The sequence below is a fragment of the Notamacropus eugenii genome, chromosome 7, assembly GCF_028372415.1.
Source record: "Notamacropus eugenii isolate mMacEug1 chromosome 7, mMacEug1.pri_v2, whole genome shotgun sequence".
Taxonomy (NCBI): Eukaryota; Metazoa; Chordata; class Mammalia; order Diprotodontia; family Macropodidae; genus Notamacropus; species Notamacropus eugenii.
In genome coordinates this window covers 59,195,156-59,213,367 of record NC_092878.1, presented here as the reverse complement: position 1 = coordinate 59,213,367, position 18,212 = coordinate 59,195,156, and the positions used below count along the sequence as shown (strand labels likewise).

Sequence of the window (18,212 nt, the reverse complement as noted above, 5' to 3'; positions counted from 1 at the left end):
CATAAACCCCTTAAGCTTTCCAAAATGGTTTATACATAGGGTGTCTCAAAAGTCTTAGTGCAAATTTTAAGCTTTAGTAGCTTGAAAAACTTGTGCAAAGATTTTTAGGAACACTCTGTCATCTTATCTCAATACACAAGTATAAGAATATTTATAATTTTACCTAAAATGATTACTGGCTATACTTGGCATAATTTTTTTTCAGTGTGATTTGAAATCCTGATTTCATTATCCTTTAAGCAGTTACACATTTGTTTTTCTTAATGTCTGGTTCATTGATTCATTGTCGGAATTACCAAACAGAAATTTCCAGACATATAGATCTTTTCTTGAAGATCAGTAGTCCATTTGCTTGTTTCCAATGCTCTCTCTGGTCTTTCTCTACTAAATCACAATAACCAACATCCTACCACCATCACCTTCAGAATTATTCAATAAGATTATGGAACCATCAGCAGGATGATACAGTGGACAAAGCGCTGAATTTAATGGTCAGAAGTTGTTTGGTTGTTTTCAGTTGTGTCCAACTCTTCTTGACACTGTTTGGGGTTTTCTTGGCAAAGATACTGGCGTGGTTTGCCATTTTCTTCTCTAGCTCATTTAGAGATAAGGAAAGTGACTCAAACAGGGTTAAGTGACTCGTCCAAGGTCACATAGCTAGTAAGTGTCTGAGGTCAGATTTGAACTTAGGAAAGTCTTCTTGACTCCAAACCAGGTGCTCTCTCCACTTTGCACTTAGATGCCTATAGTCAGAAGTTCTGGGTTTAATTTCTGTCTCTGCTATCTGTGTGACATCGGGCAAATCATCCTCTGTGAACCTCAGTTTTCTCATGTGTAAAAGGAAGGGTTGGACCAGATGGCCTGGTAAGGTCTTTTCCAGCTCTCAGTGGATGATTCTAGGATTCCTTCTGTGTTGGATCTATGTCCCTGAGTTTAAATGTCATTTTCTGAGTATCCTGAATGGTCTATACAGAAGGGCAGCCAGGTGGTATAGTGGATAGAGTGCCAGGCCTGGGGTCAGGAAGAGGCATCTTCCTGAGTTCAAATCTGGCCTCAGACACTTACTGGTCTTTGCCAAGAAAACTCCCAATGTGGTCACAAAGATGAGCCAGATACAGTTGAAGAGACTGAGCAACCACAGCTGTCTGGAGTGCTCGTCTTGTGTTGTTAATGCTGAGAAGACATATATAATATAAATTTCTGTCCCTAGTGCTTAGCTCGTAATAGTCACTTAATGTTTGTTGATTGATTAGATCCTGAGGTGAAAAATGAAATCAGAACAGAAAAGATTCATTGCAGTTTTTCCCCCTCTTAGCTAGTGGAGTATGGGAAAAGACAACTAGGTGGTATGGTGTATAGAAAACTGGCAATGGAGTCAAGAAGATCTGAGTTCAAATCCAGTCTCAGACACTTACGAGCTGTGTGATCTTGGCAAGTCATTTCAACTCTGCTTGCCTCAGTTTCCTCAGCTGTAAAAATGGGGATTATACCTACCTCCTGGGGTTATTTTGAAGATCAAATGAGATAATTTTTGTAAAGCACTTAGCGCTGGCACACAGTAGGTGCTATGAATGGTAACCATTATTATTTGCTGCTTTAACATTTTAAAAAATTAAAGTTAAAACAAGTTTTATTGATATATTTTGTCTTTCTATCACCGGTATCTTCCAATATATTTCTTCCTTTTCCCTCTCAGAGAGCCCTCCCTTACATCTAAGAATAAAAATACAGGGGAAAAATAATTCTGCAAAACGACTTATCTATTGAAAAAGACTGATGCATAAACAGTGCCTCACTTCTGCAAAGCAGAGATGGGAGATGTTCTACATCTCTTCTTTGGGGTCATGTTTGGTTCTGATCATTTCTGCTGTTTTAATTCTTTTTAGAGACACAAAGAGGCTTAGTGAGAGAGAACCTAATGGATGAGAACAACTAGGAAATAAAAGAGATGCTGGGAGGAAGGAGCCAAAACCGATTTTTAAAAGGAATAGGGCTAAGGGGGGAGGGGAGAAGAGAGAATAAATATATATTAAACGCCTACTAAGTATCAGGCAGTATACGAAGCACAGTACATTTGATCCTCACGACCCTGGGAAGTAGGTCCTGTTATTATCCCAAATTTACCATCCTTCATTCTGTCTGTGTTCGTCCTTTGTTTTCAAGGAAGACCATGACATCAGAGCAATGATGATATGACTTGCACTTGACTTTGTTTTGAGTGAGGGAGGGCTGTGTAGGTCACCAGCCTCACTTTCCCCTCCTGAGCCATCCGGATCCAGTACCTGAATCCTTCATTCTAGAAGAAGACCAATGAATGACATCACCCTGTGATGTCTTAACTTGCAAGTGAATTGGATTTAAGTGAGGCAGAGCTGTGCAAGGTCATCAACTTCACTCTCTCCTCCATAATCACCAATGTTCAGTGGCAAGACATAGGTCAAGGTGACTGGTGATAGCCCTGGAGGCAATGGGAGACTTTGGCCTTTTTAAGCTAAGGTCTTTCCCAGGTGTCATTTTGTCTGAGGCAACACTCATTCAGTAGTTAAAGGCTAGGTAAGAAATGAGGTAAAAGATAGTCTACTTTACTTTCACAAAGGAATCAGTCAGGGAGGGGAAGATTCTCAGAGTTTCTCTATCCCCAATTTACAGGAGAAGAAACTGAGGCAGATAGTGTTAAGTGATTTGCCCAGGGTCACACAGCTAGTATCTGAAGTCAGCTTTAACTTGGGCCTTCCTGACTCCAGGCCCAGCACTCTATCCACTGAGCCACCGGCAGCCTCCAGGAGAGTGTAATATATCCCAGCCTGTGATAGCGTGGTTGAATGCAAAGAGCCGTGAACTTGTAAGTCACCTGTCCAAGACTCCTTTAACTTACTGGTAAATGGTAGTCAGATGACATGTGTGGGTGTCTAGCTCTACCACTTACTAGCTTTATGATCTTAGGTGAGTTGCTTAAACACTGAGCTTCACTTTCCTTACCTGTATAATGGGTATAATACTACCTCCACTATGTATGTCCTAGAGTTGTTGAGGAGGGGGAATAATTTTTTAAACTGGAAAGTGCTACATAAACTTGTTATAATTGGGAGGTCCTTAAAGAAATAGCAAACTGTTGGCATGCTAATCCCAGGTAAGTGAAAGTCACTGACTAAAGGACTTGAGAGCCCTTTTCTATACAATCAGAGCTATAACTAGGAATAACCCAAAGGGTTATAAATGTAGAGCTGAAAGGGATATTAGAACTCAAGGAATCCAATCCAACCACTTGACAGATGAGGAAACTGAGGCTCAGAAAAGCAAGACAATTTGCCTAAATAAACATTTAAGTATTTAATAATTAGTAACATTTAAGTACAAATGTACTTAGGGGAAACAGAGGTTGGCACTGGACATTAGCAGGAAAATCTGGCAATGTACTTATGCCAGGAGAGAAGGGACTGGTCTCTTAGAGAGATTCCAATCCTGATCCCCATGGAGATTAGGAAGGAGAGGAACAGCATGGTTATAGAGGGCTTGAGGTCCTTGGGTTGGTGGTTGAGGGGATGGTTGCACCTCCATGAAACTCAGGGAGGAAGAGTCTGGCACGTGGGCCTGGGGCTCATAAATGTAGACCTAGAAAAAAATGTTAGGGGTTATGGAATCTAACCCCACCAATTGTATAGATGAGAAAACTGAGTAACAGAGAAGTTAAATGAATTGCCCAGGGCCACATAGCTGGTACAATTACTGCTGGGAGGCAAAACTGAATTTTAGGGCCCTGGAGCTCTCCAAAAAGTTCAGCTTTCTCCTTGTTTGAATTGTTAAGGGGAATAAGAGATACCTCTGTGGACAGTGCATTTCCCAAAGTCAAAGGAATCTGACTGATGAAGATAATGAAAGGATGGCACAGAAAATCGAGGAGGGGGCATAGGTAGAGGACCTGGTGACTCAAGGAATTTCTTTTAAAATTTCCTGGGCATGGCAGTCAATAGGGTGAGTCTCATGAGGACATAGACATCACAACTCTGCTCTTGGTAGATTCTACATCCCCCAAATGTTTGATCTTAATGCCTTTCAGAATCTTTTGAGGTCTTAGGTCAAAGTCCTCAAGCCCCTTGGTGGTCTAGGGTAGAAGGGTGAAGGAGTAGGGCCTTTTCTAGTCCAGTGGAGAACATTGGATCAGTGACATGTGCAGATGATATGATGGTTTTCTAACACCCCTTCTTTCTTCCTCTGCCTTCCCCTCCTAGATGAGCTGAGTGTGTGTCCCAAAGGGATCACCTCCAAAGTTTTCCGCTTCAATGTATCCTCCGTGGAGAAGAATGGAACCAACTTGTTCCGAGCTGAATTCCGAGTCTTGAGGGTGCCCAACCTGAGCTCCAAAAGGACGGAGCAGAGAATCGAGCTCTTTCAGGTGAGTGCCCAGCCCTGCCCCCTCCTCCCAGCACTGGCAGCAAAGCTCCATTCCCATGATTGTCCCATGTGGGAGAGAGCTACCATATTCTTTACTCCCTGACTCCTCGGTCCCTTCCAACTGATTATCAAAAACCATCTCCTTGGGCACTAGAACAAGTGGTATTGTCCCCATTTGTTTGAAGAAGAAAAAGGGGGACCAGAGGTTATGATTTTCTTGAGGTCACACAGCTAGTTAGCAAGAGCTGAGACTAGGACTTCCTCATCTTTGGGGGAGTGGGGTTTTTCTCTTTGCTGTACTTCTCACACATGCCATTCCATCTCCCATCTCTGCCTTCGTCTTGGTCGTATCCCATGCATGGCACGTACATATCCTTATATCTACCTCGGTCTTTCTTTTCCTTTAAGACACAGTTCAAGAACCCTATTTTTAAAAAAATTTTTCTGAGCTAATTCTGCCTTGTTTGAAGTCTCATTGATTCCTATCGGAGTTTGGGGACATAACAGTTCTCCCTCACTCCCTTCCCTGTGCCCAGTTGGCTGTACCCCAATGCCTAGAATGTACTCCTTCCTATAAAATGTCTCTCTTCCTTCAAAAAGAGGGCAGCTAGGGGATGCAGTGTATAAAAGTACTGGATCTTGGGTCAGGAGGAACTGAGCTCAAATTCTGTCTCAGATGCTTACTAGCTGTGTGACCCTGAGCAGGTCTCTTAACCCCTATATGCCTCAGTTTCTTCACCTGTAAAATGGGGATAATAATAGCATCTATCTTTTGGGGTTGTTGTGAGGATCAATTGAAATATTTTCCCATCTCTGTTTACATACATGTATATAAGTGTGTATGTGTGTACACTTATATGTGTGCGTGCACATACGTGCACATATACATTTCCTATCTCCGCATAGATGGCGAACTCCTTGAGGGTAGTGATTGCTCTGTTTTCTTATTTGTACAAAGTGCAGAGCTTGGCACAGAGTAGGTGCTTAATAAATGTCGATTGCTTGCTTGATTGATTGATGGGGGTAGGGCAGGGATGGGAATAAGCATTTATTAAGTGCCCGCTCTCAGCCAGTGGCTGTGCAGAGTCCTTTACAGATACTCTCTGTTTGGGAAATGCTGTCCACATCCAGAAAAAGAACCATGGAGTCTGAAGGCAGATCAGAGCCGACCGTTTGCTCCCTCTCCTTATTTTGTGTTTTTTCTTTCTTGTGGTCTCTTCTGTTGGTTCAAATTCTTCTTTACAATATGATTCATGTGAAACTATGTCTAATATGAGTGTATACGTAGAGCCTGTATCAGACTGCATGCTGTCTTAGGAGGGGGAAGGGAAAAGAGAGGGAGAAAATTTAGAACTGAAAATATTATGGAAGTGAATGTTGAAAATGAAAAATAAATAAATGAGTTATTTAAAAAGAAAAAAAATACTATTTCCTCAGATTGATTGTACTATCTCCCACTCTATTATTTCTTATTTATCCTGTAGAGAGATTGTTTCCCTCATTAGACTGTGATGATTTAAGGGAAAAGTCTGTCTTTTCCTTCTTTCTATACCCCTAGGGCTTAGGCCAGTGCCTGGAGCAAGGTAGGGACTCAATAAGTATTGATTAATTGGTTGAGAGCTCACCTCTCTCTCTCTCTCTCTCTCTCTCTCTCTCTCTCTCTCTCTCTCTCTCTCTCTCTCTCTCTCTCTCTCTCTCTCTCTCCTCTCTCTTCTGTCTCTGTGTGTCTCTGTGTGTCTCTCTCTCACTCTCACTCTCTGTCTCTGTCTCTCTCGCTCTCACACTCTCTCTCTCTTCTCTCTGTCTCTGTGTCTCTCTCTCTCTCTTCTCTGTCTCCCTCTGTCTCTGTGTATCTCTCACTCTCACTCTCTGTCTCTGTCTCTCACTCACTCTCTCTCTGTCTCTCTCTATCTCCTCTCTCTGTCTCTGTGTGTCTCTGTGTGTGTCTCTCTCACTCTCATTCTCTCTCTCTGTCTCTCTCACTCTCACACACACTCTCTCTCTGTGTATGTCTCTCTCCCTCCTCTCTCTGTCTCTGTGTGTCTCACTCTCACTCTCTCTCTGCTTCTCTCTCTCTCCTCTCTCGCTCTCTTTCTGTCTCTCTCTTCACTCTCACTCTCTCTCTGTGTCTCTCTCTGTCTCTGTGTGTCTCTGTATGTGTCTCTTTCTCTCTCTCCTCTCTCTGTCTGTCTCTGCATGTGTCTCTCTCTTTCTCTGTCTGTCTCACTCTCTCTCTGTCTCTTCTCTATCTCTCTCTCTCCTCTCTCTCTCTCACTCTCACTCTCTCTCTGTCTCTGTGTGTCTCTCTGTCTCTCTTCTCTCTATCTCTGTGTGTCTCTGTGTGTGTCTCTCTTTCTCTGTCTCTCTCTCACTCTCTCTTTCTGTCTGTCTCTCTCTCTCTGTCTGTTTCTCTCTGTCCTCTCTCTCTCTCTCTGTCTCTGTGTGTCTCTCTCTCTTTTTCTGTCTCTCTCTCACACTCTCTGTCTCTCTCTGTCTGTCTGTTTCTCTCTCTCTGTCTCTGTGTGTCTGTGTGTGTATGTCTCTCTCCTCTCTCTCTCTTTCTCTGTCTCTCTGTCTCTGTCTCTCTCCCTCTCACCCCACCCCCACGCCCCCTACAGATCCTACAGCCTGATGAGCACATCGCCAAACAGCGCTACATCAGTGGCAAGAACCTGCCCACTCGAGGCACAGCTGAGTGGCTGTCCTTTGATGTCACTGACACAGTTCGGGAATGGCTTCTGCACAGAGGTGAGCCTTCCCCCTTTTCTGCCTGGCAGGGATGGTTACTTCTGACCTCCTAACCGCATTTGCCCCTGCCCTTGCCTCATCCACAACGACTTATGCCCAGGATGTGGTTGGTATGGACTTCACTAATCCTGAGGCTACCTGTGTGACCCCTATTGTTGAAAACATACAAAGGGCCTTGATTTCCTCAGCCGGAGAATATCCCAAGTGGTCACTCCCTTGACTACCTTCACCAATGCAGATTGCAACTTGTCTGTTACTTAACCAACCACAACATCACAGATTTAGAGCTGAGGGAAAAATAGTCTTAGAGGCCATTAAGTCTAGCATCCTAATTTTATAGATAAGGAAACTAAGGTATACAGAGGATAAGTGATTTGTCCTAGGGTCACTTGGTTAATAAGTTACCTGAAACAGGATTTAGAGCGGCTAGGTGGTGCAGTGGCTAGATTGCTAGGCCTGGAGTCAGAAAGACTCATCCTCCTGAGTTCAGATCCAGCCTCAGATGTGTGACCATGGGCAAGTCCCATAACCCTGTTTGCTTCAGTTTTCCCTGTGTAAAATGAGCTGAAGAAGGAAATAGCAAAACTGCTCAAGTATCTCTGCCAAGAAAACCCCAAATGGGGTCGTGAAGATTGGGATGTGTGTGAAAAGTGACCGAACATAATAAATGAAGCGGCATTTGGACCCAAAGGCTTCCTGATGCACAGTCCAGGGCCTTGTTTATTATGAGGACACTATTTCTACTTTTTTTAAGGGTACGAAATGGTGAGTAAGGCTGAGGGTGGTGGGCTAAGGTCCTTCTACAAGTTCTAAGTGTGTGAAGGACACAATCCTATCCACGTTCCCTTTTCTCCCAGGTGCCCCGTTATTTTCTCCTGCTGATTCTCTAAGAGAATACAAGCAGTTCTTTGCAGAACATGCCCTGGGGCTTCCCATTCCGGCTGAGTTTCATAAGAACCTAACTGAAAGGAGAGGCCTCGGAGTATTAAATTCCTCTTAGACTAGCTGCCTGATGTTAATCGGGCTCATCTGGATTTCTTTCCATCAGTTTATTCTCATGACTGCCGTGCACTGACAGCAGCGACCGGTATTTCTAACTACCTGGATCTACTTGAACAATGGACAAGTGGCAATTTTCGTTAGTGGAGGTGGTCAAGGGAGCGATCACTCAGGGAGTTCCTCAGTGTGAGAAAATCAAGGTCATTCGTATATTTCCATAAGTAGTTGAGTCACCCAGGGAGCCTAGGGGGTAGGGGAATCCATTCCATCCACACCTCAGGCATAAATAATTAAGCAACACGTTCATTAGCTTCCTAATAAACAAGAGTCCATTATTAACTCATCATAATAGTGCTGTTACCAGAACTCTTGCTTCCCCAAAGACAAATATTTCCATCTTTGTGGGAGGTAAACAAAAATGTCTTACATTTATATGGCATTTTATATTTTTGTTGCACTTTCATATGCTAATTTGACTATCAAAAACAACCTTACAAGGTAGATAGGGCAGGAAGTAATGTCGTCATTTGTCTGGAGAAGAAAAAACTGAGGGTCCGAGAGTTTGAGTGACTTTCCTAAGGTTACACAGTTAGTTAGGAAGACAGCTTGGTCACTATTTTCTTCCTTTCACTGATACTAAAGTGGTTCACCATTTCCTTCTCCAGGTTATTTTTACAGATAAGGAATTGAGGCAAACAGGGCTACACAGCTAGTAAGTCTCTGAAGGTGGATTTGAACACAGGAAGATGTCTTTGCTCTCTCCATTGCCCCACCTAGCTACCACAGCTGGGACTAGACTTTCTTACTCCCAATGGAACAAAGCCTTTCACTTTGCTATACTTCTCACACAGGACATTCCATTCCCCATCTCTTTGCTTCAACCATCCCCTCACCAATGGAATGCATTCATTCTTTACCTCTACCTTAGAATTTCTCTCTTCCTTTAAGACACAGTTCAAGTGCCATTTTATATTTTTTAATGAAATTTTATTTTTTTAAGCAAAGAAAATCTGTCTCCCCTACTTTCCACCTTTTCTCCCACCCCAGCCTCAGAAAAAAAGAAAAACAAAACCCCTGTTACAAATATAAATAGTTAAATAAAGAGGCAGCTAGGCAGTGCAGTGGATAGAATGCTTTGCCATGTGTTAGGAAGTCTCTAATTCCTGAGTTCAAATCTGGCCTCAGATACTTACTAGCACTGTGACCCTGAGCAAGTCACTTAACCCTCTTTGCCTCAGTTTCCTTGTCTATAAAATGAGCTGGGGAAGAAAATGACAAACCATTCCAGTATCTTTGCCAAGAAAACCCCAAATGGGGTTACCAAGAACTGGACACAACTGAACAACAAAAAGTTAAGCAAAACAAATTTCTGAATTGACTGTGTTAAAAAAAGAAATGCATTAATTTGCATTCTGAGTCCATCACTTCTCCATCTGGAGGTAGATAGTATATTTTATCTTGGCTCAGAATTCCCAAGTCTTTCAAAGTTTGTCTTTACAGTATTGCTGTTGTACAAATTCTGTTTCCATTCACTTCACTCTGCATCAGTTCATACAAGTCTTCCTGGGTTCCTTGGAAACTGTTCCCTTCATCATTTCTTCCAGCACAATGGTATTATACCAAATTCATATATCGCAACTTGCTCAGTTCATAAGCAGTTGATGGGCACTTCCTCAGTTTCCATTTTTTTTGTCACTACACACATAAAAAGCTGCTATAAATATTTTTGTACCAAGAGATTCTTTGATCTCTTTGGGGTTTTAAGACCAATAGTGTGATCTCTAGATCAAAGGATAGGCAAGGTTTAATAATTTTTTGGGCATAGTTCCAAATTGCTTTCCAGAATGGCTGGGTGAACTCATAGTTCTGCCAACAGAGTATTAATTGACCTGTTTTCCCATAGCCCAAGCACCATTTTCTACATGAAACCTTTTCTGTTTCCCTCAGCTGCCAGTGCCCTCCCATGCAGACTACTTGCATTTAACTACTTCATATGCTGTTGTTATTTATTCACTCTACATTTGAACTGAATACAGTTAAATATGTACTTATCTCCCTCATCGTAATCTAAGCGTCTTAGCTTGCTTGGTGGTAGGCACTTAAATCTTCTTGATTATTTTAAAATCACACATTATCTGGAAAGCTGAATTCTTAGGTTTCCTAGTATTATGATAAGTGAAATCCTGCAAAGCTAGTCTCATTCTGCCTCTCAGTGAATGTGGGGACATTGACCCCATCTGTTGTCATTTATCTGTTTTCCTCTTTTTTGTCTTTCATGGTGACTTTCATATGACTTCCTACCTACTTTCTTTCCAAGACCTCTTGACTGGACCAAAGCCTAGTGGACCTGGCCAGACACTTTTCCATATGTATTTGTCTCTATTTTCACCTAATCCTCACCCCTCAACTACCTCTATATATATATCTCACCTTTGACTTCCTAACTCATAGAATCATATAGTCTTCAAGCTGTAAGAGACTTTTAAATGTCATCTAAATGTGACCAACTTGTCACCCAATGCAGAAATCTCAAGTATAGTATTAATGGCATAGTTATTCATCCTGTCCATGCACACTTCCAGTACTGGGGGAGAGATCACTGTTACATAAAGTGGCTTGATAAACTACTCATCTCCATCTGTCTTAATTGGATAAAAGAGTCTATTGATTGTATGATTAAGAAAAGCCTCTTTGATTATGGCCCTAGATCTGGCCACACACCCAACTGAAAATCCTAATCACATGGTTAAGACTGGAACTGGTACAGAATGCGCATGCATGTTCCGTGGTCTGTCCAAGACACTTTCATTCCAAGCCCTTGATACTCTCTTGAAAGTTGGCTCCTTAACCTCTTGTAACAAAAAGTACCCCAACATGCACAGGAGGGCCTGTTCTCACAGGTTCTTAGATCTGCTTTTCTAAAAGGAAAGGCAACTTTTGGAGGGTCAACAATCACTTCAATCAAGCACATGTATCATTCACTTAGTTCAGGGGAAAAAGTCAGCACCCTGAACTTCAGAGAAAATAGAAACAGAGAAATCAAAATCAAGAGACAGTGCTTCTAGCTGCCTGACAGACCAACAGACAGACTGACCATATATACATAGTTAACAGAGAGAAGCACAACATCTGGGTTTTCAAAACCAGGGGCTGCTCAGCCACTTCCCAGAGTCTCATCTGGCACACAAACCTTCTTCCAAAAACTAAGCCCCAAAGTAAAACCTCCCCTCAGAGTATTTATATATTTTTCAGAGCCAGAGGGCATACAACCCTTGAAAACCAATGCCTCATTAACAAAAGATGTGAGCCTTTCTACAAATTTTCCCAGGCCCATTCATGGCTGGGGAAGAGCTTCTTTAATTGTGATTATTCAATCGGAGGCACTTGACTATACTAAAACAAAAAATGCCTTATCAATATGCCTGTCCACACGGAAAGACTTTCATGCCCGATGATCTGTGCACATACCATTTCCCAGGTGTTCTGCATATCAGTCAGACCCCAATTACACAGGGATGGTGATTAGAGCCACAGGGAGTAGATTGACACAATTCTTCCAGAACAATATCAGTATTGAGTTGATCATGATTCTAGAATTGAAGAGGAAAGGTTATACGCTCCTGGTAAGGGTGTCCAGAAGATTGCCAAGGTACAGGAAGTGAAGTCCAGCATGGCCATAGTCTCCCAGAAACAGTGCCGGAAATACTGTTTTACCTTTGGCTTCATTTCCAGTTTAATTGTTGACTTTTTTTACTGTGTGCCTGGCACATCGTAATCACTTAATGACTGTACCTTAATTCTTAATCCCTCTTTTACATGCCACCCTCTGAAGTCATTTATTTTGCTTATGACAACTTTAGCTTTCTTCTGAAATACCTCTCCTTTTCTTTCCCTATCCTCTATTTCCCTCTTGATTTTTATGTATTACTACACCAAACTGTGTGTGTCAACCTTGCTTTGTCTGGTTCAAAATAGAATGAAGTTCATGTGATTTCCATTGCCTCAATCCCTTTCTCCATGTTTGCACAATCTTTTTATGGTACACTCTAATTATGAGACATTTTTTTCTTTCTTGTTTCTTAATATATTCCTTTTTCCCCTTCCTTTTCTGTCCTTCCTTAAGATCATCAATACAGAAAAAACTACCTTTAAAATGCTGGCTCATTTTATTTAATTATCTCTATCCCCTTTGAAGATTATGAAGAAGTCACTTGTCTCTGCTAGTTTGTTCACCTAGCTTCTCCTGCCTAAATGATTTATCTTCCTAAGTGTATCTTGAGCCCTATGTTTATATTTCAAGGGATATATCAAGCTCTGTTCTTTGCATCAAAAATGTTTGAAAGTCCTTTATTCTATCAAAGGCTCAATAATTATATTCAGTTTTGTAGAGTGAATTATTCTTAGGTGTAAGCTTTTATTTTTTGCCTTTTGCAATATTATGTTACAAGATTTTCTCTCCTTTATATTAGTTTCTACCAAGTCTTGTATGATCCTGACTGTGGTTTCTTGGCCTTTCAATTCTTTCTTTCTGGCCACTTGGGCTATTTTTTTGTCTTTAACCTGAAACCTCTGGATTTTGGCTAGAACACCCCTGGGAATTTTCATTATGGGATTTCTTTTGGATAATCAGTGGATTGTTTTTGTTGTCACTTTGCCCTCTAGTTTTAGTAAAATGGAATGTTTTCATTTATGGTTTCTTGAAATACATTCATGATTTTCGTTTGGTCAAGGTTTTGAGAGAATCTGATGATTATTACAGTACTTGATGTGAAAAACTAGGTCACTGTTTTTGATAGTTACCTTATATTTTTTTCTGTTTGTTCAATCTGTTGATTTTATTCTTTTCCCCAAATTCAACAAGCATTTATTAAGCACTTATTGTGCGCCAGGCACTGTGGTAGATACTAGGAATAGATAATAAATAGGAACTGGATAGAGGTTGTCCTATAATTTCTATTTTTTAAATTCTAAAATTAAGAAATATCAAATAAAAGCAGTATTTCATATACAAAATAGAATGGGGAAAAAAGATTGTACATGAAATCACAAATCTCTATTAAATACAGATTTCTTTTCCTTTTAAGTATATAATACTTATATTTTTCCAATTTTTGTATTGCTTCATCAAACCATTGAGCTATATTTGATCTATTTTAATTATCAAGGAGTCTGCTATTGAGTATGGTTTTCTCCTATCTGTTCTAAACTATTTATTCTTCTTCTAGTTTTTAACTCTTATTTTATTTTTAAAAAATCTCTTGTATCATTTCTTCCAAGTACTCTTGTGGTTCTTGTGACCAAACTGTTCTTTTTCAGTGAGACTTTGCTACTACTTATCGTAGAGCTATTTTCTTCTGAGCTTTCTTTCCGAGGATCTCTTAATTCAAAATATATCTTCATAGTGTTCACTATCTTATTCTGTTATTTACATCTTCAACCTTAGGTCCTGATCGGGGACTTTGTGCCAAGTTCATTCTCCATCCTTTCTTCCCATACTCTTAGAGGGTAAACAGACTCTGTTTGGACCTAACCTCTGCCACTGGCTTTTACCTTCTCTGACATTGTTGGGCAAACCAGTAGACATCAGTGTCCCCTGTTAGAGGACCAGTACTGTGGTTGGCTTCCCTAGAAGGGACGCTGGTGTAGTCTTCTGTTCCGACTGGGGCTTCGCTGGTCAGAGATGAAATGCAATCTTCCTAGAGTTCCTGGGGACTATGATAATAACTAAAATATATATGGTACATTTAAATTAACAAAGTACTTTAGATACATCACCTAATCTGAATCTCACTGTAACTTCGTTAGGTCGATACAAGTATTATCCATTTTCCAGGTGTGGAAACTGTGGGTCAGAGAGGTTAAGTGACTTGTCCAAGGTGACTCACTGACTTTCATGCTGTACGTTATGACTGACTAATAGATGCCTAATAGGACAAACATGTGGAGAATACAAATTGCCCAGCTTATCATTTGCCATTGGATAGAATTGAATTAGTCTATTGGTCTGCTATATCTTTGATAGTATTGCAGATGGACAATGGACTGGAACCAAAATTGATTAAGAAATTAGCAGGCTTTATCCCCTTTGGGAAACTACATAGTACTGTTAATGATTCCAAGTTGCTCCCTGGTACCAAAAACAAAGAAAGCAAAATCCCTTTTAATATCAGTATTCCCTTGTTATATGAACAAGAATCATAGGACACTACACTTTCAGAAGAATCAAACTCATACATGAACCAAAAGGTGATGTAGATCTGCACGGTGGATATACATAGGTGGCAACATATTGCAATAGATACCTTGTAGACTAGAATTAGTATGAAAAGAAATCATAAAGAAAATGTAAAATTTAAAGAGGAAATAAGCCCGTCATGTATTATTGAGAGGAAAACATAATGCACCGATGCCCACGAAATATTAAAATATCTACAAGGGTTTTTAACCTAGGGTCCATGAACTTAAAAAAAATTGATAATCATATTTACATGTAACAGATTTCCTTTGTAATCCTATATATTTTATTTTATGCTTTTAAGAACTTTATTCTGAGAAGGAGTCCATAGGCTTCATCAGACTTCCAGCAGAGTCCATGGAACAAAAAAAGGTTAAGAGCCCATCTTCTACAGTAAGGCCTCTGGCAAGTTGAGTAGATTGACTTTGGGGAGTTATAGAAGAACCAGGATAAAAATAGAACAAGAAAAGATGGTATGAATAGGTTATGATCTATGCCAACAGAGGGAATATTCACAATAAAGAGATGGGGAACCCACTGAAAGATTATACTCAATGCCTACCCCAAGCAGGCATATTCTTCCTTCATCTCAATCTCTTCTATGAATTTTTCCTAATTAGAAGATGAGTCTTCTTGTAATACCACCCTCTTTATCCAAATAGTTCCAATTCTTGTCCTTTAAGAGATTGAAGAGTACATATATTTTTTTATAATGCTGTAGATAATAACATGTAGCTTGCATTAAAGTCCTACTATGATGCTTCTCTGTGACCTAAGGATGGCACTGAGTTACTGAAGGCTTTGGTGGAGAAGTACTTCATTTGATAGAGCTAAACTCAAAAGGCTTTTGAATATGGATCCAGTTCCAATCAATCCTGTGAAATGGTCACATTATTTGAATTTGTGTGGCATATTTCTATTGGGCCAGCAGCAATGTACATATTTCACAAAATTATAATTTTGAAGTGTGAATTAGAATACATACGACCACTTCTGGGAATTTGTTAGTTGTACTAATTGGGACCTAGCACCTACTAGTGTAGCTAACTATTCATGAAAGCATGTTTGTTTCCAATAGCCAGAAATGTATTTAAAAAGTGAATGTCTAAAACAACTGGGGAGAACGTTTTTGTAATGGAAACTTCCTTAGAGCAGGGAGCACTCTACAAAAGTCTGTTACATACTCTCATATGTATGGGAGTGCCTGTTAAATATTCATTAATGTTGACCTCTTCATAAAGAAATGAAGCTGCTCTCTAATAGGTTTCTTCACTGATGATGCTCTTAGTAGGGACTAATATGTCCTAGAAAAAAGGAAAGGAGGATTCATTCTGAATATTTTGTGATTCCTAGAAGGACATTTTTATCACTAGAATTACTGATAATGTATAACCTTGAGAGCAAGAAATGGGTCTAATTTACTCTTGGATCTTTTTCTCACCCCCTGATCCTTATCTATCACAATATGTTATATAGAGGTGTCTATTTAATGCCTAATGAATAAATGAATGAGTTCTTGAAATTTCTTTTCCCACCAAGGGTAGATTTCCCACAATAACTAGCTTTGGGGGGTTTCTTCCACTTCCCACTGTATTTTACAAATCCCCAGTCTTACTCTCTACTCTTGGGTCTACATCTGGGCTGGTTCTGTACTTCCTCAGAAAGCAAAATCTATTTCTCATAGACCATGTCTCTCCTCCACAGAGTCCAACCTGGGGCTAGAAATCAGCATTCATTGTCCATGTCATACCTTCCAACCTAATGGAGACATCTTGGAGAACATTCATGAGGTGATGGAGATTAAATTCAAAGGTAACAGTGCATGTCCACACAGATGGTCCAGGGGAAATGAATGGAATTAGATGGGGAAGAATCTGGGCAAGATTCTAAGAATAGGAATCAAAGGCCCAGATATAGAACTGTTTGAGTACTTTATACTGTCTCCCAAACATATGGGACTGAACATTAGTCTAAAAATAACAACTCTTATTTATCAAGGCCTTAAAGGTTTTCAAAGCACTTTAAGTATCACCTCACTTGATTCTCACATCAACCTTGTGAGGGAGATGCTATCATTATCTGTTTATTTATTTTGGATTGTTTTTTGTTTTGGTTTTTAACCAATAAGAAAAAATAAGGCATTGAGTGACTTGCCCAGGGTCACTATCCAAGGCAGGTGTCAATCACAGATTTTTCTGACTTCAAGTCTGGCATTATACCTATTATGCTCAACCACATGTCTCTACCTTTTACCAGTCTCAAGTTCATCTCTCTTAAATGATGAACATTCTACAATATGAACAAGTAATTACTTTTCATTAGAAAGAAGACATTCTAGTAGGCAGGCATATGAACTAATTCATATATTTAACAAATATATGTATGTGTGTGTATATATATATATACACATATATGTGGTATATGTATATATGTAGATGGATGCGTCTGTGTATATATACATCAGCTTTCCATATGGTTCATGTCTGATAGTTTCATGTATCTACTGGGTCAGGTGGCACAACGGATAGAGTGCCCAGCCTAGAATTAGGAAGACTCATCTTCCTGAGTTCAAATCTGACCTCAGATACTTACTAGCTATGTGACTCTGGGCAAATTACTTAACCCTTTTTGCCTTAATTTCCTCATCTATAAAATGAGCTGGAGAAGGAAATGCCTATCTACACTATGGTATCTTTGACAAGAAAACCCCAAGTGGGGTCACAAAGAGTTGGACATGACTGAAGATGACTAAACAAAATCTATGTGTACAGAGTTGCTGGGCTCTGTATTTTTTATGTTGTACTTATGTTTAAATATGAAATACATAAAAGTCATTTCTGTATCTAAATATGTTTCTAGGAAACTTTGCTCAGATATACTTACTAGTTTTCAGCTCAAGTTGCTATTTTTTCATTCATTTTCCCAACTTTGGTGATTGAGGCATGCCTGAGGTCAGGCAAGTTGTCCAAAGCTGTGTTGACACAGTGGTTTGGCCAGGAGATGATACAGGAATCTCTTGGCTTCCTGTCCTGGGCAGTATTCTTAACCCCTATGGATTCTATTTCAGAGTCTCTTCTTCTAGAGTGCCAAGGATCTGACAACTTAATCATATAATCTTAGACTCACAGAATTCATGCAGTAAGATGTTAAAGGCTCAGATAATTCATAGCTTCTTTACTATGGGCAAGGCAAGGGGTGGGGAACCTGAGGCCTCAAGGCCACTTTAGGTCCTCAAGGGAGGCCCTTTGAAGTTTGGATTCAGTCAAAGAGCGCATTTGGCTTTGAGGTCACAGATTCCCCATCCCTGGAAAAGGCTATGCTTTGATCACTTCAAACTAGTGGATATTGATCTTACTCTGAAACATTTCTGAAAGATGATTTTACTACCTGTTCTATTTGATCTAGGCAACTGGGTGGTACAGTGGATAGAGCGCTGGGCCTGGAGTCTAGAGGATCAGAGTTCAAATTTGGCTTCAGATGTTTATTAGCTGTGTGACCCTGGGCAAATCACCTAACTTCTGTCTGCCTCAGATTCCTTAGTTGTAAAATGGAAATAATAAGAGCACCTAACTCCCAAGGTTGTTATAAAGATCAAATGAGTTGAGGCTCCTAGTAAGCACTTAATAAATGCTTATTTCTTTCCCCCACCTTATGTTTTTCTGTTGCTACCATCTCTCACAATCCTTACAGTCTACTTACCTTTCCTAAGGCCTAATTCTCACTTGTAGCCATGTAAACGAGTTTTCTCTTTTTCCTCTGTATAGAAGAACATCTCTATTAAAAATGTCTTCATCGGTTTGGCAACATTATTAAATCATGTTTCAGCCTTCTCTTTTTC

General features: G+C 40.1%; 1 protein-coding gene across 1 annotated transcript in view; it reads left to right on the top strand.

Annotated features, from left to right (window-relative positions):
* The window catches only part of TGFB3 (transforming growth factor beta 3), a 38,082-nt gene that overhangs the window by 9,513 nt on the left and 10,357 nt on the right, over nt 1-18,212 (top strand). Inside the window, exons 2-4 of the mRNA XM_072623522.1 lie at nt 4,230-4,393; nt 7,011-7,140; nt 16,079-16,186. Coding sequence (XP_072479623.1) covers nt 4,230-4,393; nt 7,011-7,140; nt 16,079-16,186 — 402 coding nt within the window. The remainder of the gene's footprint in view (nt 1-4,229; nt 4,394-7,010; nt 7,141-16,078; nt 16,187-18,212) is intronic.